The sequence below is a fragment of the Triturus cristatus genome, chromosome 4_2, assembly GCF_964204655.1.
Source record: "Triturus cristatus chromosome 4_2, aTriCri1.1, whole genome shotgun sequence".
Lineage (NCBI taxonomy): Eukaryota > Metazoa > Chordata > Amphibia > Caudata > Salamandridae > Triturus > Triturus cristatus.
In genome coordinates, this window is record NC_140586.1 from 293570422 (window position 1) to 293597936 (window position 27515).

Sequence of the window (27515 nt, forward strand, 5' to 3'; positions counted from 1 at the left end):
TGACCCAATGATGAAGCTGAAACAGTACACAAATGGCGGAGAATGAAAATATACCGCCGACGACCTGTGTAGATGTATGAGGGTCCTTTTATGATGGACACTACCGAAAAGACCTTGGTAACACAGGACAAGTGGTCCATTCTCTCCCCCCCCCCCCCCTTGATTTGTAATCTGCTGAGCAGCTACATGGTCTACACCGCACACATTCACAAAACACTATTGTGTAGATGTGCAAACAAAACAACAAGCTAGTGTGGGCCAGGCTGTCCTCAAAGCACTATTTCAAACTACTGCAGCAGATACTGGTGGTCGCCTCTAAGAATGGGTACTGCTATACAATCTATGCTAAGTGTGTGATCTGCAGCTCATATGCCTCGAACGTGAAATGCTACTTACCAGAATGCATCTGTTCTTGGCATGTAGAGCTGCAGATCCACACATGCCCACCCGCCTCCCCGGCTACCTCTATCTGTTCCAGTACTATCTTATTTAGATACAGCATACATGGGCATCTTTCCTGTTTCTTACAAAGCTCCATCATTTCCCTGCTGGCGAAAAACAATCTGAGGATGGAGCCGATGCCCATGCGCACTATGATCCAAAGGAGGAGTCACCTATCTTGTGACTTCCACAGACTTTCCAGGACAAAAACAAGTGCAAACATCCAGGCCCAACACCAGATGGCGATCTATGCTAAGTGTGTGGATCTGCAGCTCTACATGCCAAGAACAGATGCATACTGGTAAGTAGCATTTCCCTTCTGTTCCATTGCTTCTGTATTGTACAAACAGCGGGTAGTGTGGATTTCTCCCTGACAAAGGAGGTATGATCCACTTCCATGCTGTTGGCTTTAGCGTCCATAAAGATACAATCTCATTCTCCTGGCAGCTGCACTATGTAATTTCGCATTGTTTGGTTGTCTTACAATATGTTAGGCCAAAGAATGTGTTTTAGATTGGACAGATTTGCCTCAAGTTTGATCTTTCTTTCCCCCTCTCTTCTTTTCCCTTAGTTCTTCTCTTTGTTGGAATTACTCTGCTCTGGGCAAGCTCAACATTGAGGTTTGGAGCTATAGTTTGCTCCCTGTTCTATTTGCCTCACTCACTAGGTTTGGGGTTCTTGGAATCGTGCCAGTTATCAGACTTGCATTTTTGTTATTTTCACATATTATTGTGAAGCAGAATGGCGCTCTTCTAATTGTCTATTGGCACAGCCAATATCTGACACACATTATTGACCTACAGTGCTTTAATTATAATATCACAATTTTCAATTTATTATAGGTGTAGTATTCAATGTATGTAGTAGTACTGCTGGTCCCAATAACAGGATTCAGACAGAATCCTTCCACTCGTCTAGAAACTCAAATCACTGATGAATCTCCATGAACACCTAGGGAGGTCAGTAATGATCTGTGCACTAACAGAGGCATTCTCTGTCGACTTTACAAACCACTTATCCTGGCAGCCTGCAACCAGCGCATGCAATGCGCTGTCTTCTTGCCACTGGACGGACAAAATAGAGAACTTGTCCTGGTGGCGTGTAAAGTACATTATTACATACACTCTGCCTTCTCTCGCATACTCTTAGGTGAATCAGTTGAATACATGCTCTAACAAACCACAACGGTCTCTATAGAGTACTTATCCTCATGATTGTCAAAAACATTAGGGCCCAGATTTCCATCTCTTTGAGTCGTGTTTCATTATTTTTCTAACTCAAACCAGACACACAAAGGTTTCCAGTGGGATTTATTATCCAACGCAAAACTAATTTAAGTTGGTAAGTAATGTACAGTTGGGCAATGCACTGCCTGGCGTTTCTTTGCATGGATGGGTGTGTTCCATGGGTGCTGTTGGGTGTTCCCTTGCAACCACCCCTGGGCTTTGACGCAAACCCCTATCTTCAGTGGTTGCACCTCCTCGGGGCATGCGCAATGAGAAGAAACGTTTTAATTTCCCATCAGTGTTTCCCCACTTTGCATGTGTGCTGCATTGTTCAGTACACATTCAAAGTGGGAAAAGCCTCGAAGCATATATTTTGCACTTGAAGGGACCCATTTCAGTACACAACCTATGTTACAGATGAAGCAGACTCCCTTGTACTATGGTGCAAAGGTGTCTGCTTTGGCGTGTGGCAGTCTAAAGTGCACCAGCTCAGGGAGAGAGCAGGAGAGTGCTACATCTTAGTAGATATAGTGCTGTTCTGCTCTCTCCCTTTCAGGCAATGCAGTGCACCAATTTTACTTACTGCGCTGCATGAATTCTTGATAAATCTGGACCCAGATATCCTTGGGTTAATCCTCAGTCCCGCCCAGGTGAAATCATGGCATATGTATCTTAACAGTTGGTGAGCAGCCCTTGCCCTGGGCTGCTATAGAGCTTGCTCATCCGCTGACCATATGGGTCGCGTATTCTCACTACCAGTTTATGCAATGACTCATTCCTGTGTCACCCCAACACTTAAAACTGCTTCTAAGCAAGGCAAACCCAAGGTCCACAGCTTATCCTCGAAGGACATTACCTCAGCACAGCCTGCCATTTTGTCCCATCCTAGAGCAACATCCAAAACTTCCCAGGCCCTGCAAAATCCTCATTAAAATGCAGTGAATGTAATTATTTAAGCTGGAAATGCGACTTCAGTATAGTGTCTTGTTACCTACCACACTTGTTTTTCTTGTTATCAGTCGTTGGTGATGGTCATTCGGCCATAGTATAGAGTCTTGTAAACTGCCGCATTTGTTCGTCTTGCTAATCCGGTTTGTCAAGAATGTTTGTGACCAATGGACCCTGGCTGACAGTAACCAGTTCAGATGATTCAAATAATGGGTTCACTCAGAGGCAATTGAAAAAGAGCAAAACAGAGGAAAATAGGGTAAGCCCAGATCTAGTAGATGTAAATTTTTCAATTTAAGAAAATGCACACAACATAAAAGGTAAATGAATAATAAAGAATTATTATATAATCACAGAGGTGAATTAAATAAACTGGACTTTTAAATCACAAAGAATTTTGAACAGCACAGTGTAAATAGTGAGGTGACGCTGTGAATAATTGGTCAGACGGATGCAGTGCAAGAATACAGAAAATGAAAACAATCAAGATAATAGGCTGCAATTGAAAGACACAGCTTACAACCGAAACGCAACCAGCTGAAACGTTTAAAATCTAGAGAATAGTGATGCAGTCAACTTGGGCAGGCCATATTAAAATATTAATTCGATGTTTCAACCCCTTTGGTTAACTTTACTAGGGTCATCACCAGGAACAATGAGACATTTAAGAGAAAGTAACCTATAAAGAAGTTAGAAAATAAAAAGACACAAATCACCAACGTGTGCAAAGAAAAACAAAAAAAAGAAGGATCAAAATAATGCCAGGTTTACCAAAAGCTTCTGCTAAAGAAGCATCAAAGTTGGTTAAGAGAAGAAATCTATATTTCTCAGCCAAAAAAGACCAGGGACACCTATAAACAATAGAAAAATGAAGGACGGTTGCACAGACCACCTAAGAAGCCCAAATCCACAGTGCGAGAGGCACACACATTGATAAGGCTACCTGAAAAAGTAAGCGACAAATGTCTTCATAAGACCACCTGTCGAGGACAGGGATTCACAAATCTGGGAAAACACCATAAAAGCTTGTAAATTAAACAAAACTCAGTCAACGAAGCCAAAATGTTCAAAGGTAAGAAAGGAATTCAAAGACTTAGAAATTGTGGCTGCAGCAACTAGCAGGCTTAACATCACCGTAACGTGCTATCTCAGGATGCACACCGGCAAAACAGATGGAACTCCAATAGCCAACTGCTTATGAGAAAACGCTGAGTAGCCCAGACGGGGACATTTAAAGTGGTAGCCTGCCAAGTGGCGTAGCTAGGAGGTGGGAGGCGGTCCGCCCTGAGCGGCTCTGTTTTTAGGGGCAATGGGAGTCATGTCTGTCGACTACCACTGGCCCCAAGAACAAGACGTCCATCTGCCACCGCCACACCCCCCTCCCACGCTCTTACCTGCACCCGGGCGGCAAACTTAGGGGCCACCCCACATGGCAGTATGTCTAGCTATGCCACTGAGCAGGGCAGTTTCTACCATTAGGCAATACTAGGCGGCCGCCTAGGATGGCAGAAGGGGGATGGCGGCAAAAAACATAAGTTTGGGCCAAGACTCCAAAGGCTCTGGGGGTCACAGAGACATTTCTGACTTCTGACGTGACTGCTTGTGTGATCTTCGCCCAAGAGAGCGTAAAAGAAAGCAGCACCTTCTTTGAATGGCTCAAATGAGGGACTTAATTTGGGGCCAGTGATGTTCCTGCCAAAATGAGACACAGCAGCTGACCCCAGTGCATGGGGTTCACGGGTGAGACGCTCCCACCCTGCTCCTATGAGACAGTCGGTGATTTATCCCTGGAGGAAGAGATGGGCATGAATGGGGGCCCTGGGTCGGGGGGGGGGGGGCAGAACAGCCTGTCACTGCATGCTTCTTCCCAGTCCCCAGAGTGGGCGCTTTCCAGGCCTCTCTTACAGCCGGTACAAAGGCCGGCACAGCGCCTCAGCCTGTGTGCGCTGCTGTTTAACAGCTGTAAATATTGGCGCCTGAAAGGGCCTGTGCATGTAGCCTGGGCAGGAGGGGGGGGGGGGGGGGGTGATGTTCATTGGCAAAAGGGGTATTCAAATCTGCCGTACTGGACCAGCTGACATTTAATATGAGACTGGGAGGCCGGCTGCCTTTTCCTGCACTCCCAACATGCAGTTCAGGCACACAGTAGGCGGCAAATTTTGTCATTGTCATGATATTGATGTAATATTTACAGCGGATGCTTAATTTAGGTAACCGTGCCATAACTGTGCCAACCCCCCCCCCCCCCTGCTCCCTCTTCACTCCACTCACTCTTCGCCTCTGAGGGCACTTATGCCATCTAATCATCAGTCCACTCACTCCTGCGCAAGACGAGATATCCCAGCAGCGCAGACCTCTTCCGCCTGCTGGTTTATTCTTCTCAGCCTCACAGCAGCTCTCGAGCCAGTAAGATACATCTCGCTTTCACTGACTGAGCTCCACTTCATTCACTCATCCTAACCTGATCTCCTAACCTGATCTCGCTTTCACTGACTGAGCTCCACTTCATGCACTCATCCTAACCTGATCTCGCTTTCACTGACTGAGCTCCACTTCATTCACTCATCCTAACCTGCTGTCAGTCCCATCATTCTCTTAGTGCCCCCCACAAGGAGCCAGAGTCTAATTCACATAATCAGATAAGGATTATTCTGGCTTCTCTTTAAAGTTCAAATCCTTCACCATTACTACCCCCCTCGTTAGCATCTTTTCTTCTCTTCTGCCGAGTCTTCAGTTCTCCCCTTTTGACTCACACAACCCTTTGTCAGCCTCCCTCGTTTCCCTACAATCTCTGATCCTCCTGAGATGCGAACACTACATAGCAGCAATGCAGAGTTTCACTCTATCATCCACTCCGCCAAAGCCTTACCTTGAGACACAGATAGTCCCCTCCTTACTTAATAAAGCAAGCATTGGCAAAGCCAATGGGTGTGGCTTGCATTTTGAAACCTGACTAATGTATTTTTAAAATGCCTATAGTAGTGCAAAACAAAGAAAAAACGAGTATCTTATATAATGTATTTAGGAGGAAAATAATTTAATGTGACATGATTGAGATGTGAAATAGTCCCTTATGCATTGCCAAGCAAACATGACATAGGAGGGGAAAGGATACAGCAAACAGGCAATAGCATGAGTTGAGAGAAAGACTTCTCTGACTAAAGTTTACTGTATGGGTATTTTAAAGAATGACTGTCAATGGTTGTAGAGGCAGCTGTATCGACAAGCCAGAACTAAACACGGACCCCTGGTCATTATTTTATTGTCGGCGTCCTATTTCCCCCAAAGTTAGTGGTCGGATTTTAAAAGTCTGATCCTATCTCTCATCGAATAACATTTGTCGCCCTCTAGTTGCATTTGCCATGAATGTATGCTACAGAAGGGGTGCTCGCACACACCTCCCGCCCCCTCACCACAGCCCACCACGGCCAGCTGTCCCCATGTCCTGCCTCCTTGGCCTGTGCTCTGGGTTTCATATCTACCCCATACCTTTCCTGGGTGTCACTGACTGTTACCCCATTAGTTCACCTCTTACTTATTTACCTGTTTCTTTTTGTTTTCCCAGTGCCCACCTATTCCACACACAGACATCCACAGTGCCCTCCGCATAACTCCCAGCCCTCATGCACACATCCTTAGTTATCAGATGCCACAAAACATACTTAAAATGACATGTTTTATCAACACTCCAGACAGGAATATTTACCTTTGTCACATTACGAAGCAGAAATGTTTACTTTGGTCGCCGAGGAAACCTTTGCACATTCTTACAGAAGGAATATTGTGCCCTTCGTTCTTTAACTCTCTTTAGTAATAGAATTCCAGTTCTGTACATGTCTCCTGCTACATTAAAACCTGAGTTACCTCCAACATTAATACATGAAGTTCTGTAATATGTAATTACATTCATTCTTTATCATCTGTAAAATACCACCAATCCTTTCGAGTCAGTGAACTTTAACCTTTTATGTAGGACTCTCATGTATGTTTCAGACAGACAGGTTTTGCTTCCTACTGTTGTTGTTTCAGATAGGATAGGGTTGTCAAAAAGCACAGCGCCCGTCGCATGGAGTGCGCTCTGTGTGATCTGGGCCCAGTCTGTGGGCCGAGGAGGAGGGAGGGAGATGGGCGAGTGAAAGCACGCCATTGGGATGTGGCTTTGGATTTTGTAAGTACACAGACTCTTTGCCGCCTAATCTGACGACTGCAACAAGAACAGAAGATGGACGGATTGCTGAGCCAATCAAACATTGCCCCAGTCAGTCACAGATCTGGGTTAAATCCATCGTTTTTTGCATGCCAATCCATTCCACTTTAGAACCAGCCACATGCAAATCAGTCTTGACCCTGTGCCTCATGGGAACAGTCCAGCCCGAACTGTCCGGCCAGGTCCTCCCGGGACCAGAAACAAGCATCCTAGGACCTGTTTCGGGGCATCACCCCTCATTAGCCAGGCTAGCTTGAATCTGGTGGCGTAGCGAGCATGCGACCCACGTCTGGACATACCCTTCCTACTTAGGGTGACAATTGCAAAAAGAACAGATGATGGAATGCTGAGCCAATCAAACATTCACCCCCAGTCACAGATCAGGATTCAAACTAGCCTGGCTGATGAGGGGTGAAACCCCGAAACTGGTCCCAGGGTTCAAGTTTCTGGTCCAGGGAGGGCCTGGCAGTTGGGCTGGACTGTTCCCAACAGGGGCAAGACAGATTTGCATATGGATGGGTCTAAACTGGGGTGGCACGGTGAGCAAAAGAACGTCAAATTTAACCCATATCTCTTGACTGGGGTGAATGTTTTAATTTATTCTGCCTTCTGTCCATCATCTCGGCAGTAGGGCCTTGAAGGTAGGGACAGGTTCCTTGGAGAACAAGCACTCTGTAACAGGGCATAGGCCACACTGAGAGTTCAAATCTCAGCCCATGGGAGGCAGAGACACGGTACATTTGGTGACTCTCCTTAACACCCAGCCTGTGTTCTCAGACCTCCCATTGCCTAGTGGCTCTGGCCTTCTCGGAGCTCGCTGCCTCTAGCAGCCCCTTGGACTACCCAGTGCCCCGGGGGAGTCTCTCGGAGCTACCACCAGCCCTCTCACGGACCCCTTCCTCTAGCTGCTACGCCCTCTAGTCCTCCCAGAGCCTATCTCTCCTTGCAGCCCCGTCCTCTTAGTTCCCGTCCTCAAGCAGTCCTGATCTTCTCAAAACCCTTTTTGTCTGTACAGCTCCTGTCCTGGCCGTTGAAGGTCTCACACTCTAGCAGCTCCAGTCATATCAGAACTCCCTACCCCTAGCAGCCCGGGCCTTCCCCGGAACCCTCAGCATTCTTAGCTCCTGTCCCAGAGCTTCCGGTCCTCAGACTTACAATCCACTAGCAGCCTCGGCACCTTGAACTCTCGTCCTCTAGCAGTCCCAGCCATCTAAGATGCCCCCGTCCCTTAGCAGCCTCCGTCTTCACAGAGCTCCAGTCCCGAGATCCCAGGCCATCTTCAGCTCTGCTTCAATTCATTTTCACCCCAAAAATATGCTGTTTAAATATTTACTTTTATATTGAAAAGCCTGGATGACGGAGGAGAGAGTGATGGTAGTAAAAGGGAGGGGCGGCATTTTTCAATTCTCGCCTAGGGCGGCAAAACACCTAGAAACGGCCCTGCCACTGAGCCTGCTTGGAAAGAATGCTGCTCGTGGGTTGTGAAATGTCAGAATTCAACGGAGGATAGATCTACATGAAAAATTGTGTAAACCGGAATGCTGTAACAAGGAGATGCAAGCATCAGCCAGGGCATAAGACGCACGGGTGTACCGACCATCGAGGAGGTATCGCGGCATGTGAGGAGCCTAAAGAAATATATGCGCATGTGAGACATCATGCACTGCTAGGGACGTAGGGAATTACAAAGGGACACTGGAAAGTCCTCAATCTACCGAGAAGAAAGAGCCAGAACAAGCATTTGCAATGCACTAGGTCTCACATTTATGAGAGTTTAGGCTACTGGCATTGTAAATGACAATGCCTTTTATTTATGTTTAAAAACCAACACATAAACAAAAGGCATTGTCATTTACAATGCCAATAGCTCAAACTCTCGCAAATGTGAGACTTGTTGCATTGCAAATGCATGTTTTTTTATATATCAGTGTGGTGCAGTCTATTCAGGAGGAGACTTTGAAATGCATATTCTGGTCTTTATTTGTAGGGGGGCTGGGAGTTAAGTGCGCAAAACAATTCTACACTGACAAGCATTCTGCAATTATTTTTTTTTGCAGACCGTATCTCTCTATCTAAATAGCATATGCACTACTTTTCGACTGGTAGTTGTTTTTTTTAATGACCTTAAGTATAGCCCAGTTCTTCTGCAACCGATGAACTGACAGGTTTTCGTCTGTGAGGCAGCAATTATTTTCGGAATTATAAGTTCCTCTGCTCTTTGACCGAAAGAAAGCCCGTGGAGCGTCTAATTGATTGTTAACAACAAAAACTCCAACTCTTCCTGGAGATAAGTGCTAAGAAACAAAAGACAGACACTTCTGGACAAAATAATTCCAGCCTGCTGAGAGCAGAGTTTCCAAATTCAGCATTGCATGCTAGCTGCTGGCATTAAAACAGAGATAGCACAGAGAAGCAGCCAACATTGTGAAATCAGCGTCCCGCCAGTGGTGCAAGCAAAGCGGGTGCCGTTGCAAGAAAGCATGTGGTGCCTGTAGTATCTTCTACTGCAGGCACGACATGCTTTCTTGCAATGGCACCCGCTTTGCTTGCATTAAAGGAAATAGTGCTCACAGGCTGTAAAGAACACATACCGTGTAACAATGGAAGTAAAAGGGCCAATCCTCATGGGAGGTTACAAATGAAGACAATGTGGTAATAAGGAGGGACTAATAAGCATATTAATGAATCCGAAGCCAGCATTTACCAAGCTTCATGTCCATACCTAAATAGAGCCTGCCTCGCAGAGCAGCGCATGCACTGCCCAGGCTCGACCTAAAACGGGTAACTAAAACGACGACAAACATTCCTCCCACAGCATGGTACGGTCGATAAAAAGGAGTAACCCCATAGCGAAAGAAAGAGAAAAACATAACGGAATACTTGCTGCTTAATGCTAAATGTTCAAAAAGATTAGCGTAAAGAAGAATTTCAAACGCAATCTTCAAACAAAAAGAATTTGCCAGAAGGAAAAAAAGAGAGAAAATCACATCATCGATGTAACCATAAATCACCGTAGGACAAGACGGCAAAATTATGTAATAAATGAGCAACATAACAAAATCATGTAACCGTGTACAATGATAATTAGAACATTGGAATGTTGGTAGCTCCATTGAAAACAATGGAGTGCTCCGGGCTTATAATGGCTGGTATAAGCCCGGAGCGCCAACATTCCAATGTTTCTTTGTTCACAGATCTTCCCACTCCCGTTTCCTCAGTCAGAACTCTGGGTGTCCAGGTCAGTCATGATCTCTCCATGCATGCACAAATCAGTTCTGTTGTTTCTTCTTGCTTTCTATCCCTTCGCCTTATTCGAAAGATCTCCCGCTTCTTTTCTTCCGAGGCACTCAAAATCATCATCACGGCCCTGATTACCTCCCGTCTTGACTACGGGAATAGCTTGTACGTGGGCATCCCGGCCTACGAATCACGCCGCTTGCAAGCTATTCAGAATCAGGGCGCCCGTCTCATTTTTCACCTTCCCAAAACCCATCATATCACTCCCGTCCTCAGGTCTCTTCACTGGCTCCCTGTTCTTCAGCGTTCCCTTTTCAAAATGGGTTGTCTGGTTTTTTTGGCCCTTGCCCGCTCTGCTCCTGTATTCATATGTTCCCTTATTTCTTCTCACACCCCGGTTCGCACTCTCCGCTCTTCATCTTTGGCCCTTCTTAATGTCCCCCGCTTCCGCAAAACCAGAACTGGAGGCACGCGCTTTTCTGTTTTGGCCCCCCGTTTCTGGAATAGCCTTCCCCTCTCCATGCGATCCATTCCCATCTATTCCCATTTTCGTAAATCTTTGAAAACTTTTCTGTTCTCTCAGGCGTACTCCGGCTAACTCCTTCGGGTTGTTCCTGTGACTGTTGCTCTTGCTACCAGCGCCAGGAAGCCGCTTGGCCGCAGTGCGCTTAATCAAATACTTTTTTTCATTTAATTTTCATTTCATTTCAACAAAGGCTTCAGGGAGCCCGAAGGGATTTCAATCCCCTCGCGCTCCCTTAAGGCTTTATTTGTTAGAACATTCTGCCTTCTAGTGGCAGAATGTTCTAATAGCCTTATAGCCCTTCGTAGCAGGGCTATACCGGCAATTAAAGTCCCGCTGCTTTGTTAAAGTCCCTCGCCTTCGGCTCGGGCCTTTAATGCTGCAGCGGGCCTTTAATAGCCGGTATAGACCGCTACGGCGAGCTATAGTAGAATTATATACAAAGAGAGACTCAAATTATGAATTAACGAAGTCCCCAAAGTCAAATGACAAAAAATTTGAAATCACAGTCCTTGTGGTAAAGTCCCAATATCACCATCAAAGGTAGATAGGGGTAGATTTACAAGCCCCTTGTGCCTCCGGTGCATCACTTTTCGTGAAGCACTGGCAGCGCATGTTTCTGCCCCATATTTACACCACCCTGCGTCGCTTTTCCTGTCCTTGTACATACGGCCCCTTTACATGCACCACTTTACGTGAAAGGGGCGTTCCATAGGTGTTGCTGTGGGTGTTCCCACACAACACCCATGGAACCAGACACATTTCCAGATTTACAAGAAGTAGTAAATCTGGCAATGCGTCTGAATGCTACTCCTCCCCTAGGGAGGCGTAGGGAGGTGCAACGAGGAGAAATGTATTCGTTTCTCCTCGTTGTTTTCCTCTTTCTATGTGTGCTGCATTCTGCAGCACACATAAAACGAGGAAATAACCTCTAATGATTGTTTATGTACAGGAAGGTGTCCCTTCCTGCACATAAACAATCCTTTAAATAAATGACGTTTTACAAGTTCTATGTGTGCTAATGCAGCACACATAGAAGTTGTAAAACGGCATTTCTGATTGTTTCTGTGCAGGAACGTAATCCTTCCTGCACAGAAACAATCATCCCCGTGATGCAGGCATCCTTGCACCATGGTGCAAGGGTGCCTGCATCGGCGCATGGCAGCAATTTGTGCGCCAGCGCAGGGGGAAGCACAGATATGCGACATATGGTTGTAAATATGTCGCATCCCTGTGCTTCCCAAACTAACGCAGCCCAGCAAAATGACTTGCTGCACCGCTCTGCGTTAGTTTCTTGTAAATCTGCCCCATAGTGTCTGAATTGTCTCATTGTTGATATTAAGGGCTGTGGAAGCAGAATGTAGACAATCAATGCATCTGCATTCCAATGTCATGAGAGTTCAGGAAATGTTAGTGGCATTGGTGCTCTTCTGTACTTGTTCGATTACTTGCCATTTGATATCTTGTGCATTGTGGCCCATTTGTAGATGATGCTCAATTAGCGGAGCAGTCATAGTTCCACAGTGTACTCTACTCTTTTGCTGGAGAATCCTGCAGCGAATCTGTTGAGTGGTCATTCCAACATAAATTTTGCTGCTTGCCGCAGGGGCACCAAATGACATAGATCACGTGTGAAGAATTACTGTTCGTATGACAGGGTAGTATGGCATTTGTCTTTGGGGATCTGCTTAATTCAAAATTTGAGTCTCCCTTTGTATATAATTGAACTTATTGTACATGGTTGCGTAATGTTATGTCGCTCATTTATTACATAAGGAGAGAGAGAGAGAAAGCATTGAAATAAAAAGAAACAAGCATTTGCAATGCAATAGGTATCACATTTGCGAGGGTTTCAGCTATTGGCATCGTAAATAACAATGCCTTCTATTTATGTGTTGGTTTTTTACACAGATAAATTGAAGGAATTGTTATTTACAATGCCAATAGCTTAATATGTTGCAAATGCGTGACCTATTAAGCAATGTGTAACTGGATCTGCAGCATTCAGCTGAAGTCCCAAAAAACATATGAAAGTACGGCATGCATCACGCGGGTAAAAAAAAAAAAGCAGTTGCTCTCGCACATAACAAAGGTGCAGTCGCAAAGAAAGCATGCGCCCGTGTTAATATGAAAGCGGACGCCCATATTGTTAATCTTAAAGTGGACGTCGTGCTGAAATCTAAGGGCAGCGCCCTGGGACGGGACGGAGATGACGGGCTAAGAGCTGCAGGCGCCATAAGTGAGTACCTGTAGGTGCCTCACGCATGTCTTAAAAGCTGTTGCATGAAAGCATGTTGTGTCTGCAGTAGGACAAAATAATTAAAGGAAATAGTGCTCACAGACTCAATAAACATACCATGTAACTACACAAGGCAAAAGTCCAGTCCTCATGGGAGGTTACAAATGCAGATAAGGCGTTACTAAGGAGGGATGAACAAGCCTATTAATGAATCAGAAGCAACCATTTAGAAAGGACAGTAACAGGAGCCAATTGAAAAGATGGGCAGAGTGGGCGGAGCTTCAAGTCCATACCATAATACTGCATGCCTCGCAGAGCAGCGCATACGTTGCCCAGGCTTGACCTAACAATCCAGCTTTAAGTGCCAGGCCAGGTCCTCCTTGAACCAGAACACAAGCAACCCAGGACCGTTTTCGCTCTTCTTAGAGCTCATCAGCTGGGTATTTCTTGGCTCCACTGGAAATGTGTACATGGGACCCACGTCTGGGTATACCTGTCCCACTTAGAGCGACACACTCAAATATGCAAAAAGTGATGGATTGTAATTACTTGGGCCGCATCCCAGTCCATTGTTATTTTGCACACAATGCTGCCTCAGTTTGGTGGTGGGAGGTATGTCTGTACGCTGCAGTACACAGGCTACAACCTCAACCGTTTGGGTGGACTGCACCCTTCCAAGGTAGCTCTTCGGGTTAAGATTCCTGTTTTGGAGACTCGTTTGCTCATTGCACAGTATAGGCTGTAATCCTAGACAGGCGTTCCCCTTTTTCACAAGCACTTTTACTCTTTTCTGAGGGCACACTGGCTGCATAAATTGCCAGTTATTGTATTTTCCCATCTCTCCCATCCAAAAAGGTCAATGTGTGTCAAATGACCAAAGCTTGTTTTTGATTACCCCACAATGCCCTCTTCTTGAACATTCAAAGGTTACTGGACTGGGAGAAGTGAGGCAGGGGTGACTGGGTGTCAATCATTAACTGCCCGCAAAAGACTGCTGCCAGGAGAGACATCCTGTGCTTGACTAAGCCGCTCTTCCCTGTCCATCCTGTGACTGTCCCAGAAGAGACCCCTGGGCAACAGATAGGACGAACACTGTGACTACCGTCTACAAGGGACTCCCACCACTGGAGAGACATCCAGTCTGTGACTGTCCAAGAAGAGACCTCCCATCAAGATAGAATACAGACTAAGTCCAAGCTGTGACTGCCACCTACTAGAGACTCCCACAATTGGAGAAGGTTGAGAGACATCCAGCCTGGGACTGTCCCAGAAGAGACCCCTGGGCAACAGACAGGACAAATAGAGTCCACACTGTGCCTACAAGAGACTGCCTCTACTAGAGAAGACAGAGGAATTTCCACTCTGTGATTGTCCCAGAACAGACCTCTCAGCAAGAGAGCGCACAGATGGAGTCCTGACTGTAACTGCAGCCTATGAGAGACTCCCGCCATTGGAGAAGTCAGAGACATCTAGCCTGTGACTGTCCCCAAAGAGACCCCTCAGCAAGAGAGAAGATAGACCAAGCCCAGATTGTGGCTGCCGCCTACGAGAGTCTTCTGCCACCAAAGAAGGCAGAGGAATTTCCAGTCTGTGATTGTAAGAGACCTCTCAGCAAGAGAGCAGACAGGCGGAGTCCAGACTGTGACTGCCTCTTACAAGAGAATCCCGCCATCAGAGTAGGCAGATAAACTTCCAGTCTGATTGTGCCAGAAGAGACCGCTCAGCGAAAGAGCGGACAGACGGAGTCCAGACTGTGACTGCCGCCTACAAGAGACTTCGTGCATTGGAGAGCTCCTTACAGTTTGTGACAGCAAAAAATCAGACCTCTTGTGGGAAAGAGAATTGCGTGCCCGCTAATACTCTGGGGCATATCATCAAGGCCAGGCGATAAAATTATCGCCGCTTTAGCGTCCGTTTTCAGACGGAAAGCAGCGATAATTTTATCGCCTTATCAGCAAGGTCACGCTATTGCGTGAATCCTTGCCTTTTCGCCCTTTCCCCCAACGCTCATCTTTGCACCTCTAATGAGATGCAAAGTGGGCGTTCCACCCCAAGATAACGGGAGAAATGTAGTTCCTATTATCTAGCCACACACTGACCTGCAGAGCGACAAGAAAAGTAGCGATAACCTCGGTTATCGCTCCTTTCCTTACGCCTGCTTTTCAACTGCCTTAGCTACGATATCCTATGGAAGGTGGATATCATGGCTAAGTCTGCCTTGCCCTATCAGCAAGCTTTCGCCAAACGTTGTGCAATTATCGCTGGATTTCCAGCGATAATCGCACAGTTGGCAGCTTGCGCGTTGAATTTTATCGCTTTGGAGATAAGCGTTACTTATAGCAGGCTATCTCCGCGATAAAATTCAGCGTTGGTCGGCAATAATTATCCTCGCGCTAAGAGTGCTGAGCGATAATTATCGCCTGGCCTTGATGATATGCCCCCAAGTTCTTAGAGATTACAGATGGCATCCATACTCCTCTGCTAACCTTAACTCAAACCCAGAGCAACCAGTTCTCTATAATTAATTCTATGGGAAATATACTTTTAATTTTGAAAACAAAACTGTACTTTTTAGAACCTGAAGTAAAAAAACAACATAAAAAGGCTAATAAAACAACAGTAGGAAATATGCATGCAAAGAGCTCCTTCAGACTGAAAATAATATATTACGGTCCATTCACTCAGCACTCATAAACTAAAAGGTCTCTCCTCTCTCACGTAGCAAGTATAATTATTAAACTCAGTGGCACTTATTTTTTATCTATTCTGAAATGACAAAGCTGAGCCTGTGCTCGTGGAATCTCGGGCCTGGCTGGCAGAAGCAGGTCATTGCAGCAGGCCCACAGCCTACCGACCTAGCCAACAAGTTATAAGGTGTAAGATTTAGAAAGGTAAATGGGGCAAAGGAAACTGTACACCCTGTTACATAAACCCTGGTCAGGTTTTTAGGTCTCGGCCGGACGTCAGCAGCGCATGCGCTGCTCTCGTCATACGAGACTTCTTGGAATCGATACGATTCCAGAAGCCTCGTCCCAGCTCTGCCTTCAGCTTTCATTTGTGTGCGTCGTTTGGCGTCACAAATTATGCCAAAGGCAGTGCAATGATTGCACTGAAGGCATAAATAACTATTGATGGACAGAATGCAGAACAATGTCATACATTCACCCCATTACAGAGATCTGGGCCTAAATCCATCGTTTTTTTGCTCACCATGCCATTCCAGTTTGGACCAAGCCATATGCAAATCAGTCTTGACCCTGTGTCCAATGGGAACAGTCCAGCCCGAACTGCCAGGCCAGGTCCTCCCTGGACTGGAAACAAGCATCCTAGGACCGGTTTCGGGGTTTCACCCCGCTTCAGCCAGGATAGCTTGATTTCAGTGGCATGGAGAGCACGGGACTCACGTCTGATCATACCCGTCCCCCTCGGGGGGACAAATGCAAAAAGAACTATTGATGGACAGAATGCAGAACAATGTCATACATTCACCCCAGTACAGACATCTGGGCCTAAATCCATCGTTTTTTTGCTCACCATGCCATTCCAGTTTGGACCCAGCCATATGTAAATCAGTCTTGACCCTGTTCCCAATGGGAACAGTCCAGCCCGAACTGCAAAGCATTGAGAGCAGGGGACTCTGACATTGTTCTGCATTCTGTCCATCAATAGTTCTTTTTGCATTTGTCACCCCGAGTGGGACGGGTATGCTCAGACGTGAGTCCCGTGCTCTCCATGCCACTGGAATCAAGCTATCCTGGCTGAAGAGGGGTGAAACCCCGAAACCGGTCCTAGGATGCTTGTTTCCAGTCCAGGGAGGACCTGTCAATAGCGTGACCTTGCAGATAAGGCGATAAAATTATCGCCGCTTTTCATCCGAAAACTGACGCAAAAGCTGCGATAATTCTTTAACACGTGCTTGCTGATATGCCCCCAGGTCAGCAGAGCTGCTTAGGAGCCAGAGAAACCAGGTCAGCAGAGCTGGTTTAGAGGGAGAGAACCAGGTCAGCAGAGCTGCTCTAGAGCCTAAGAACCAGGTCTGCACAGCTGCTCTAGAGCCAGAGAACCAGGTCAGCAGAGCTGCTTTAGAGCCAGAGAACCAGGTCAGCAGAGCTGCTCTAGAGCCTAAGAACCAGGTCAGGAGAACTGCTTTAGAGCCAGAGAACCAGGTCAGCAGAGCTGCTTTAGAGGGAGAGAACCAGGTCAGCAGAGCTGCTTTAGAGCCATAGAACCAGGTCAGCACAGCTGCTCTAGACCCAGAGAACCAGGTCAGCAGAGCTGCTTTAGAGCTAGAGAACCAGGTCAGCAGAGATGCTCTAGAACCTAAGAACCAGGTCAGCAGAGCTGCTCTAAGAGCTGCTTTAGAGCCAGGGAACTAGGTCCGCAGAGCTGCTTTAGAGCCAGAGAACCGGGTCAGCCGAGCTGCTTTGGAACCAGAGAACCAGGTCAGCAGATTAATTATTAATTGGTAATAACTAATTTATTGTAATTAATTATTCATTGGTAATTAATTTGTAATAATTGGTAAATATTTTTATTAATTGGTAATTAATTTGTATTAATTGGTTAATTGATCATTATGTTAATTGTACTAATTTATTATTCGGTGCGGGTTGTGGGTTTATAGGGTAATAGGGTGGGAAGTAATGTAATTAAAATTAAGTAATTATTGAATATATTTTTGTGTATTAATAATTATTTACTGTTAATTATTAATTGGTATTTTTTATTATTTATCAATTTTTGATATAGAAAATTAATTGTTTGTTGATTAATTATTAATTGGTAAGTAATGTGTATTATTTTGTAATTAATTTATATTAATTGTTTAATTGATAATTATGTTAATTGTATTAATTTATTATTTGTAGTGGGTTGTGGGTTTATAGGGAATATGGTGGGAAGTTATTTAATTGTAAATAAATAATTTGTTGAAAATATTTTTGTATATTGATCATTAATTTATTATGAATTAATTATTAATTTGTATTTGTATTAAGTTTTTTTTAATTGAACATTAATTGGTTGTTAAATAATTATTAATAGGTATTTATTGGTATTTATAAATAATTAATTATTAAAGGTTGTGTGATTGGTAAATAATGTTAATACATTTTTTATTACTATTAATAATTAATTTATTTTTAATAAAATATTAAATTATTATTTTTCCTACTATTGCACTCACTGGAGTGGGAATAGTAATTGTTACCCCTACGCTATCCAACGCTTTCCCTACTATTGCACTTACTGGAGTGGGAATAGTAATTTTTACCCCTACGATATCCAACGCTTTCCCTACTGTTGCACTCACTGGAGTGGGAATAGTAAATTTTACCCTCCCGCTATCCAATGCTTTCCCTACTGTTGCACTCTCTGGAGTGGGAATAGTAATTTTTACCCCTACGATATCCAACACTTTCCCTACTGTTGCACTCACTGGAGTGGGAATAGTAAACTTTGCCCTCCCGCTATCCAACGCTTTCTCTACTGTTGCACTCTTTGGAGTGGGAATAGTAATTTGTACCGCTATGCTATCCAATGCTTTCCCTACTGTTGCACTCACTGGAGTGGGAATAGTAAATTTTACCCTCCCGCTATCCAATGCTTTCCCTACTGTTGCACTCTCTGGAGTGGGAATAGTAATTTTTACCCCTACGATATCCAACGCTTTCCCTACTGTTGCACTCACTGGAGTGGGAATAGTAAATTTTACCCTCCCGCTATCCAATGCTTTCCCTACTGTTGCACTCTCTGGAGTGGAAATAGTAATTTTTACCCCTACGATATCCAACACTTTCCCTACTGTTGCACTCACTGGAGTGGGAATAGTAAACTTTGCCCTCCCGCTATCCAACGCTTTCCCTACTGTTGCACTCTCTGGAGTGGGAATAGTAATTTTTACCCCTTCGCTATCCAACGCTGTCTCTACTGTTGCACTCTCTGTAGTGGGAATAGTAATTTTTACCCCTACGCTATCCAACGCTTTCCCTACTATTGCACTTACTGGAGTGGGAATAGTAATTTTTACCTCTACGCTATCCAATGTTTTCCCTACTGTTGTACTCTCTGGAGTGGGAATAGTAATTTTTACTCTCCCGCTATCCAGCGCTTTCCCTACTGTTGCACTCTCTGGAGAGGGAATAGTAAGTTTTACCATCCCGCTATCCAATGCTTTCCCTACTGTTGGACTTACTGGAGTGGTAATAGTAAATTTGACCCGCACGCTTTCCCTACTGTTGCACTCTCTGGAGTAGGAATAGTAATTTTTACCCATACGCTATCCAACGATTTCCCTACTGTTGCACTCTGTGGAGTGGGAATAGTAATTTTTACCTCTACGCTATCCAATGTTTTCCCTACTGTTGCACTCTCTGGAGTGGGAATAGTAATTTTTACCCTCCCGCTATCCAGCGCTTTCCCTGCTGTTGCACTCACTGGAGTGGGAATAGTAATTTTTACCCCTACGCTATCCAACGCTTTCCCTATTGTTGCACTCTTTGGAGTGGGAATAGTAATTTTTACCCCTACGCTAGCCAATGTTTTCCCTATTGTTGCACTCTGTGGAGTGGGAATAGTAATTTTTACCCTTGCGCTATCCAGCTCTTTCCCTACTGTTGCACTCTCTGGAGTGGGAATAGTAATTTTTACCATCCCGCTATCCAATGCTTTTCCTACTGTTGGACTTACTGGAGTGGTAATAGTAAATTTGACCCGCCCGCTATCCTACGCTAAAAATATAGAATATTTTTTATTAATATTACGTTAATATATATAGGTATTAATTTTATTTATTTTTTAAACTTACAGTAATTATTTATTAATTGTAAAGTTATTTAAGTATTTGTAAGTATGTTTTAGTTAATTATATGTATTATTTCATTAATTTTACATTACTTTTAATATATTAAAAAAATTCGATATTTTGACTAACTATCTTTTTTACAACGATATTTTGGAATCGATATTTTAGTACTTACCTGTTTGTAGATAGGCAGTCGATATTTTGGCATTCTATATTTTTTCCTCGATATTTTTGTAGGTCGATATTCTTGTCATCGATATTCTGTCAGTGATCCGTCAGAAGAGCTGCTCTAGAGCCAGAGAACCAGGTCAGCAGAGCTGCGTTAGAGCTATGGAACCAGGTCAGCAGAGCTGCTCTAGGGGCAGAGAACCAGATCAGCAGAGCTGATTTAGAGGGAGAGAACCAGGTCAGCAGAGCTGCTTTAGAGCCAGAGAACCAGGGCAGCAGAGCTGTTCTAGAGTCTAAGAATCAGGTCCGCAGAGATGCTCTAGAGCCAGAGAACCCGGTCAGCAGAGCTGCTGTAGAGCCAGAGAAACAAGGTCAGCAGAGCTGCTTTAGAGGGAGAGAACCAGGTCAGCAGAGCTGCTTTAGAGGGAGAGAACCAGGTCAGCAGAACTGCTTTAGAGCCAGAGAACCATGTCAGCAGAGCTGCTCTAGAGCATAAGAACTAGGGGGCAGATTTATGAGGCCCGTTGCGCCATCGGAACGTCACTTTTTGTGACGTTCCGTGGCGCAAAATCCTGCGTGATATTTATCAGGCAGCACTGAGCCACTTTTTTTGGCTTAATGCTGCCTCATAAATATCAGTCCCTTTAACGCAGTGTTCTGCGTTAAAGGGGCGTGCAATGGGTGTTGCTGGGGGCGTTCCCAGCAACATCCATGGCCTTTTGACACTGCCTCAGATTTACGAGAAATCGTAAATCTGAGGCAGCGCCAAAAGCTTCCGCCTCCCCAGGGGAGGCGTAAGGGAGGCGCAACAGGGAGAAATATCTTTATTTCTCCTCGTTTTTCCTTTTTCTATGTGTGCTGCATTCTGCAGCACCCGTACAAAGAGGAAAAACCTCTTGTGATTATTTTTGTACAGAAAGGTTTCCCTTCCTGCACAAAAATATTCATCTCCGCAACGCAGGCACCCTTGCACCATGGTGCAGAGGTGCCTGCGTTGGCGCAGGCAGCCCATTGTGCGCCGGCGCAGGGGAAAAGGACAGGAATGCGCCGCATTTTATAGATACGGCGCATCCCTGCTCTTTTCTTTTGCCGTAGGGCTACGGCAAAACCTCATAAATCTGCCCCCGAGTCAGCAGAGCTGCTCTAGAGCCAGAGAACCAGGTCAGCAGAGCTGCTGTAGAGCCAGAGAAACCAGTTCAGCAGAGCTGCTTTAGAGGGAGAGAATCAGGTCAGCAGAGCTGCTTTAGAGCCAGAGAACCAGGTCAGCAGAGCTGCTTTAGAGCCAGAGAACCAGGTCAGCAGAGCTGCTCTAGCTGACACTGACTCACTGACACTGACTGACTGATACTGACTGACTGACATGGACTGACACTGACTGACTGACAGACTGACAGACTGACTGACACTGACTGACACTGACTGACTGACAATGACTGACTGACTGACACTGACTGACTGACACTGACTGACTGACTGACACTGTCACTGACTGACTGACTGACACTGACTGACTGACTCTGACTGACTGACACTGACTGACTGACTGACTTTAGGTCTCGCCTTTCATTAACGTAAAGCCATTTGCTTTGCTATACAATACCATTAGCAAATGGCTTCAACTTAATCAAAGACGAGACCTATTTCATTTTCTATGGTTGGTAAGCGAGGGTAGGTGCAACTGATGCACACCTCCGAAGGCCAATGCAAACCTTTTGAGACGCCAGTCTATATCCCGTTGAAGCATCCCCTTACATTGATTAGGGTTGGATATATACATTTAAGTGGTTTTGTATGACTGTAGCAGACAAGAGGACCACAAAAACCTGACTAGGGTTCATGTAACAGTGTGTACATTTTCCTTAGCCCCCTGTTTACCTTTCTAAATCTTCCACGTTTCGTCGGTTCTGATGAAACGCCAAAGATCCAGTATGGACTATTAGGGCATGAAACCCCATGACCTCTCTCACTCACTCACTTTTCATAAGTAGAACTAACCCTCCTTATTAGTGGAAGGCCAGACAGTTCTTTTCTGTTTTTAACCATACCGAATGGATCCAAGAATAAAATACTATTAGGTGAACCGTTACAATATTTTTAATTCACCTTCACACAGATACTACACACCCGCACTCACCACAACAGCGTTACTCTTAAAAAGATCTCCGCTAAAGAGCCCTCTAGCTGGGCCCGTGGGGGACTGCAGCGCCAACCAAACGAGGAGCAAAAACGCCCTATGAAGAAGCGTGACACCTTAACAAGTGTGTGAGGGCAACTCTTCAAATTTGAGGAATTTCCCTCTGTTTATGCTATCCAACTTGACACTTGTCTGTCTCAGATGAGTGATTCTCTACTTCTTTCCACTCTCTACATATTCCACAACAAAGCTGTCTGGAATCTAACTCTAGGGAGTCACCCTTCAGTGGATTCATTGTATGATCTTGGGAGCATGGGTACTGGACCTCCTTTTTAAGCTACCCGTCCCCCCTCTCTTTTTGTACTTAGATCTGACTTTGAATGCCTGAGGAATAGGGGCGGCTCCTCCATTAGGGCGGAGGAGTGTCACCCCACTGCTTTCTCACAGTGCGAGAAGCAGAAACATAAAATGCTTCTGCTTCTGGTGCTGCGAGAAAGCAGAAGGCAGGGTATGCCTGGTTGGGGGCGGGCGGGAGGGTATGACTGGTTGGGGCGGGGAGGAGTGGCTTGCCCACTGTTGTGGGCCCTGACTGTTTGGTCGGCCCTCTGGGGCCGACCAAACAGTACCATGCGCACTCTACATTTTCTCTATGTAGGCTGCATGCAGCCTACATAGAGAAAATGGCCTCCTTACAGGCGCCCGGCTGAGCGCTGTCCGCACCAATCACAACGCTGCCATTGCACCATTGTGATTGGCGGAGGGGAGGGAGGATGAAAGCTTCCTTTTCCAGGAGCAGAGGTGGCATGGAACCCGGTAAGGTAAGTTTAAAAAAAAAATGTTTAACACCCTTCTCCCCCGCGCGGCACCTCGAGTCATGCAAGCCGCTACTGCTAAGGAGGCGAGGTCTCAAAAGCATGTAGTACTACAGGAGTACTCTTTTACATACTATTGCAAGCCTTTTAGTAAAAGTGCAAAAGAGGGCACAGCCCTTTCTATTTGTTCTAATTGTATACGAATGTCCCCATTTTAAATGTTTTGTGGACAATTCACAAAGACCTGCAAGGGTACATAAGAGTCCTGCATGGATACTACTTTACGTACTCCAAAATGCCTTTGTTAAGATGCTCCTTAGTTTTGTGAATGTGGCTCTGATTAATCTTTCAAGTAACCAGAAGCATTTGCTGAATAAACCTTCATTGGTGCCTGGTGTCCAGGAGCCAGTGTACGTCATCTCTCCTCCGAGGCCCTGCTCTGCCCCTTCACTGCACCCCTACTTAATTATCCATCTGCAGGCTGGATTACTGCTTTAGTTCTGTTTCTACCAGTACTTCCTTTTTCCCCACTCTACAGTATGCCTGTGCTCATCCCTCTTCGACAGGCTGTATGCTGTTCTATATCAGGAGGGACCTGCATACACCAGTGTTCGCCCATTGAGAAGACTTGCCAACCATGATTCGCTGGTTTATGATGAGCAGTTCCTTTTATCTACTGTCAATGTGCCTAGTTATGTGGACACAGTATACTTCAAGGCACGCCATTGCACTACTCACACGATAAGCTATGGACTTAAAACCTACATAGGAGGGTCGACTTGCCCACCTGGGCAGCAAACGCCCAATCACCATAAGCTAGGCTACCCAAAGCCTTTTCATGACCAAAGACAGACTTTGCACTCACAGACACAGCAGTTTTTAATAGAATACATGTTTTTAGTTCATCATTATGTACAGGAATGTTTTTAAAAATGTAACAAAGGAATATAAAAATTTGTATATTAGACAGACTAATAAACAACTGTAAGGTTTTAGCTTATGAATTTGCAGGTCAGTCTTTGCTGAAGTTGAACAACTTAGGCCCTGATTACGAGTAGGCCCTGTCAGATACAATAATTATAACATAACGTGTGTATTTGTAAAGTGGACGTTGACCCGTGGGCATCTTGGCTCTGAATAACAGACGTTTGTTGTTTCCCAACTCAATGGTACTCATTTTATCAACCTCAGGAGGATGAAAGGCAGAGTGAACCCGCCCAGATTTGAAAGTGTGACCATGAGGTCAAACACAGACACCTATAGTAGACGCATTAGTCCACTAAGTCACCCGCCCTGGCATAATTATCCCAGCTGATAAAAATCCGACATTGATGTGTTTGAGATTTATCTGATGTGATTTATTCCAATGGTTTAGTCTTATACCACCAAAATCTGCACATCCTGGTAAATGGCAGACATTTTCTACTTCTTAAATTCTGGCGTGTTTGACCTGCCAGCATTTCACAAGGTGTTTGTGCCGAGAACATAATTTAACAGGCCTTTTGTAGTCAGGTCCTAACTTGTAAGAAAACTTGGGGGCATATTATCAAGCCAGGCGATAAAATTATCGCCGCTTTAGCGGCAGAAAACTGCCGCTAAAATGGCGATAATGGGCTTGATAATATGCTCTAAGGAGTTCCAATTGAAGCCCATGTTAGACGTCCTTCACATTTAACATGGGCTTCAATTGGAATTCCATAGAGCATATTATCAAGCCCATTATCGCTGTTTTAGCGGCAGTTTTCTGCCGCCAAAGCGGCGATAATTTTATCGCTTGTCTTGATAATATGAGCCTACGTTCTATTCATTTGGGCATGGGTGCTGTGGCGCATCCATCTTTTGGAAGGATTCTATGGCACGCATGTGTCAACGCCACTTGGAGGTAGCAGTTGCTGAAGGCTTGCAATGGTGTAGAAATAAGTGAATTTTACAAACTGCAAGCAAGGTTCATAGGGGCATATCAACAAGGGCTGGCAATATAATTATCGCCGCCTTAGCGTCCGTTTTGGGGCGAAAAGTGGCGATAATTATATCACATTATTTACAAGGACACGCTATCGCGTGTTTCCTTGATTCAGCTCCCGTTTAGTTCACGCCTCGCTTTGCATCTCTAATGAGATGCAAAGTAGGCGTTCCCTGCAAAAACTAAGGGAAAATTATCGCTAACTGTCCTTCTCCGTATTTACAATACGGCCCAGGACACCCATAGCGATATAAAAAACAGTGCTAACCGCTGTTATCGCCGGTATTTTAAGTCTGCTATTTTTCATGACTACCCTATCTATGACATGGGAGGTGGATTCAGTGGCTGAATCCACATCTCCCTATCATCAAGATTTCTTCTATCGCTGTGGGAATATCGCTGGATTAACAGCGATATTCCCGCATAACGCCGCTTTTGATGTATAATTTATCGCCCTGGAGTAACGCGTTGTTGATAACGCGTTATCTGGGCGATAAATTACAGCGATATGCGGCGATAAATATAAAAGCGCTAAGCGCGCTTTGCGATAGTTATCGCCGTCTGTTGCTGATATGCCCCATAGAGTCTAAACCTTAATGCATATACAGTAGTTGGTACAGCAATATACTTTCTAGGACAATCGCTGAAGTCTCAGTTTTCATGTCATATTAAAAAACCTATCTAGGTATCCCATGAAACACCAACCCAAAAAAGGAGCGAATTCAGGAATTTGAACTACATTTGGGAAATGAAGACCCTATTTCCTAGGCTTTTCAATTTATCACATAATACTTGAAGACAGTAGGTACAGTAGGCGTGCAGGAATTCAAAACTGTTCCCTTGTAGGTTTGACTTTCACAAATGGCCCCATCTATGAAGCGGGTTGTTTGTGTGGAAGGCCGAAACTTGTCAATTCAAGCTTCCATGTTGGAAGTGATTTAAAAAAAGGTATTTCTTCCTAGATATTTTCAAAGCATCATCACCCATACAAACCATGGGGGTAGACTTCATACAATAAGTCAATCTTACTCCCCATTAGATTTGTACCCAGACTGCCAAAATACTGCCCGATTACACATGCTTAAGTAGTAAACATTTTGGGTTGTGTGTTGACCAATTGAGGTGGACTGTGAAGTTTTTATCTAGAGAGCCCGGTCACATATCGGTATCGGATTCATTTGATTATAGGTTCTGTAACTATGTAGAAACCTCTAGGGCTCTGAGTGTAGCACCAAAGTAGGATTGGAACAAATGAATTTCAATTATGTTTTTAAGTACTTTTTTTTCTCAATGGTAAGAAACCGAGGTACAGAACAGTTGACGCACACGTGAACTATTGCATATGCTTTAGGGTTTTTAGAACCAGGAACATGCAATGCAGGTCTCCTCCTCCCTGGATATATCCTAAAATTGTTGATCTACGAGCGAACAATTAGAGAAATTATGAGAGGTTACATGTACAATAATAGTTATGTTTGTGAAAGATCAGATCCCTGTGAACTTCAGTGTCCTTCCTGGCTGGATTAATGTTTTTTTTAAGTTTAACTCCCAAATCCAACTGAATTAGTAAAAAACCATGAGACGTTCCACAAACAAAATCCTTCGCTCCCTTTCGAGCATGTCTCCGTGAAATTGAATTTGCACCACTCGGTCTCCTTGGCGTTGTTAGGTGATAGGCCTTTACTCCTTCTTGAAGTACCACACCTCATTGTGGCGGTTAAAGACCTTGAATGGGCTGTCATAGCCTGCAGTGTAGTAGAAGTCTTGATGGAAGGATTGCCCATCCTTTATCAGGCTCTGCGCCAACTGCTGGGCCTCTTCTGCAAACTTCTCTTGAGACGCAAAGCCACCAAAGGACCTACAAAGAGGACAAGAGCAGAGAGTTGTCTTGTATCTGGCACTAACTTTGGGACAATGATAATAACTGTGCCTGCTCTCTTATGGGATGCAACACTTACTGTGTCCACTATTGTAAGGTGCACACCACTCCCTGTGTATATCACTTGATATTTTTAATCTCTTGTAGTACACATTGGGCCTCATTTACTACATTTTGACGCACAGCAGCGCAGCAAGCCTTCCTGCAGCGCTGCCGTGCGTCAAAAGAAAAGGGCAGGAATGCGCCATATCTACAAGATATGGCGCATTCTTGTCCTTTTGCCATGCGCTGGCGCACAATGGGCTGCCATGCGCTAACGCAGGCACTCTTGCGCCATGGTGCAAGGGTGTCTGTGTTGTAGCGGGTGATTGTTTTTGTGCAGGAAGGTGCCCCTTCCTGCACACAAATAATCATGAGAGGTGTTTTCCTCTTTCCACGTGGGCTGCTGTATGTAGCACCAAGAAAAAGGAAAAACAAGGGGAAATAAAGGTTTTTCTCCTTATTAAGCTTCCCTTAGTATAGAGAACATTGGGGCATATGTACAAGGAAATGGTGCTGTGGCAGATTATGTAGTACCTCGCTGCGCCATTTCCAAAACGCAGGGAAATGATGGGGCAGATTTACAAACCCCTTGCGCCTCTATTACGCCGCCGGTGCGTCACTTTTATGACACAGCGGCGGCGCAAAACCAGCGCCATGCCGCAGGATATTTACAACGTGACGCATCTGGGAGATGCGTCACGTTGTAAAGCCCTGCGCCAGAAGTAGGCGTTCCGGTGCAAGGAGGGGGGGCGTTCCGGCGCAGGAACGCCTCCTAAAAGTGGCTGAGTGAAATCTACAAGATTTCACTCAGTCACTTTTAAGCCCATGCTGCGTCAAAACCCTGCGCCTGCTTGAAGCAGCCGTAAGGATTGACGCAGCATTTTAAAAATAGGG

At 45.1% G+C, this 27515-nt stretch overlaps 1 protein-coding gene across 3 annotated transcripts in view; it reads right to left on the reverse strand.

Moving 5' to 3' along the window:
- Positions 1 to 23598: 23598 nt before the first annotated feature.
- The window catches only part of LOC146833685 (heme-binding protein 2-like), a 29259-nt gene continuing 25342 nt past the window's right edge, over positions 23599 to 27515 (reverse strand). For 2 of the 3 annotated variants that reach the window (XM_085601584.1, XM_085601583.1), the window contains one exon: positions 23599 to 26558. In XM_085601584.1, the coding sequence (XP_085457710.1) occupies positions 26381 to 26558 (178 nt within the window). In that variant the 3' untranslated portion in view covers positions 23599 to 26380. The remainder of the gene's footprint in view (positions 26559 to 27515) is intronic. The other variant, XR_014960609.1, reaches the window with a different exon arrangement.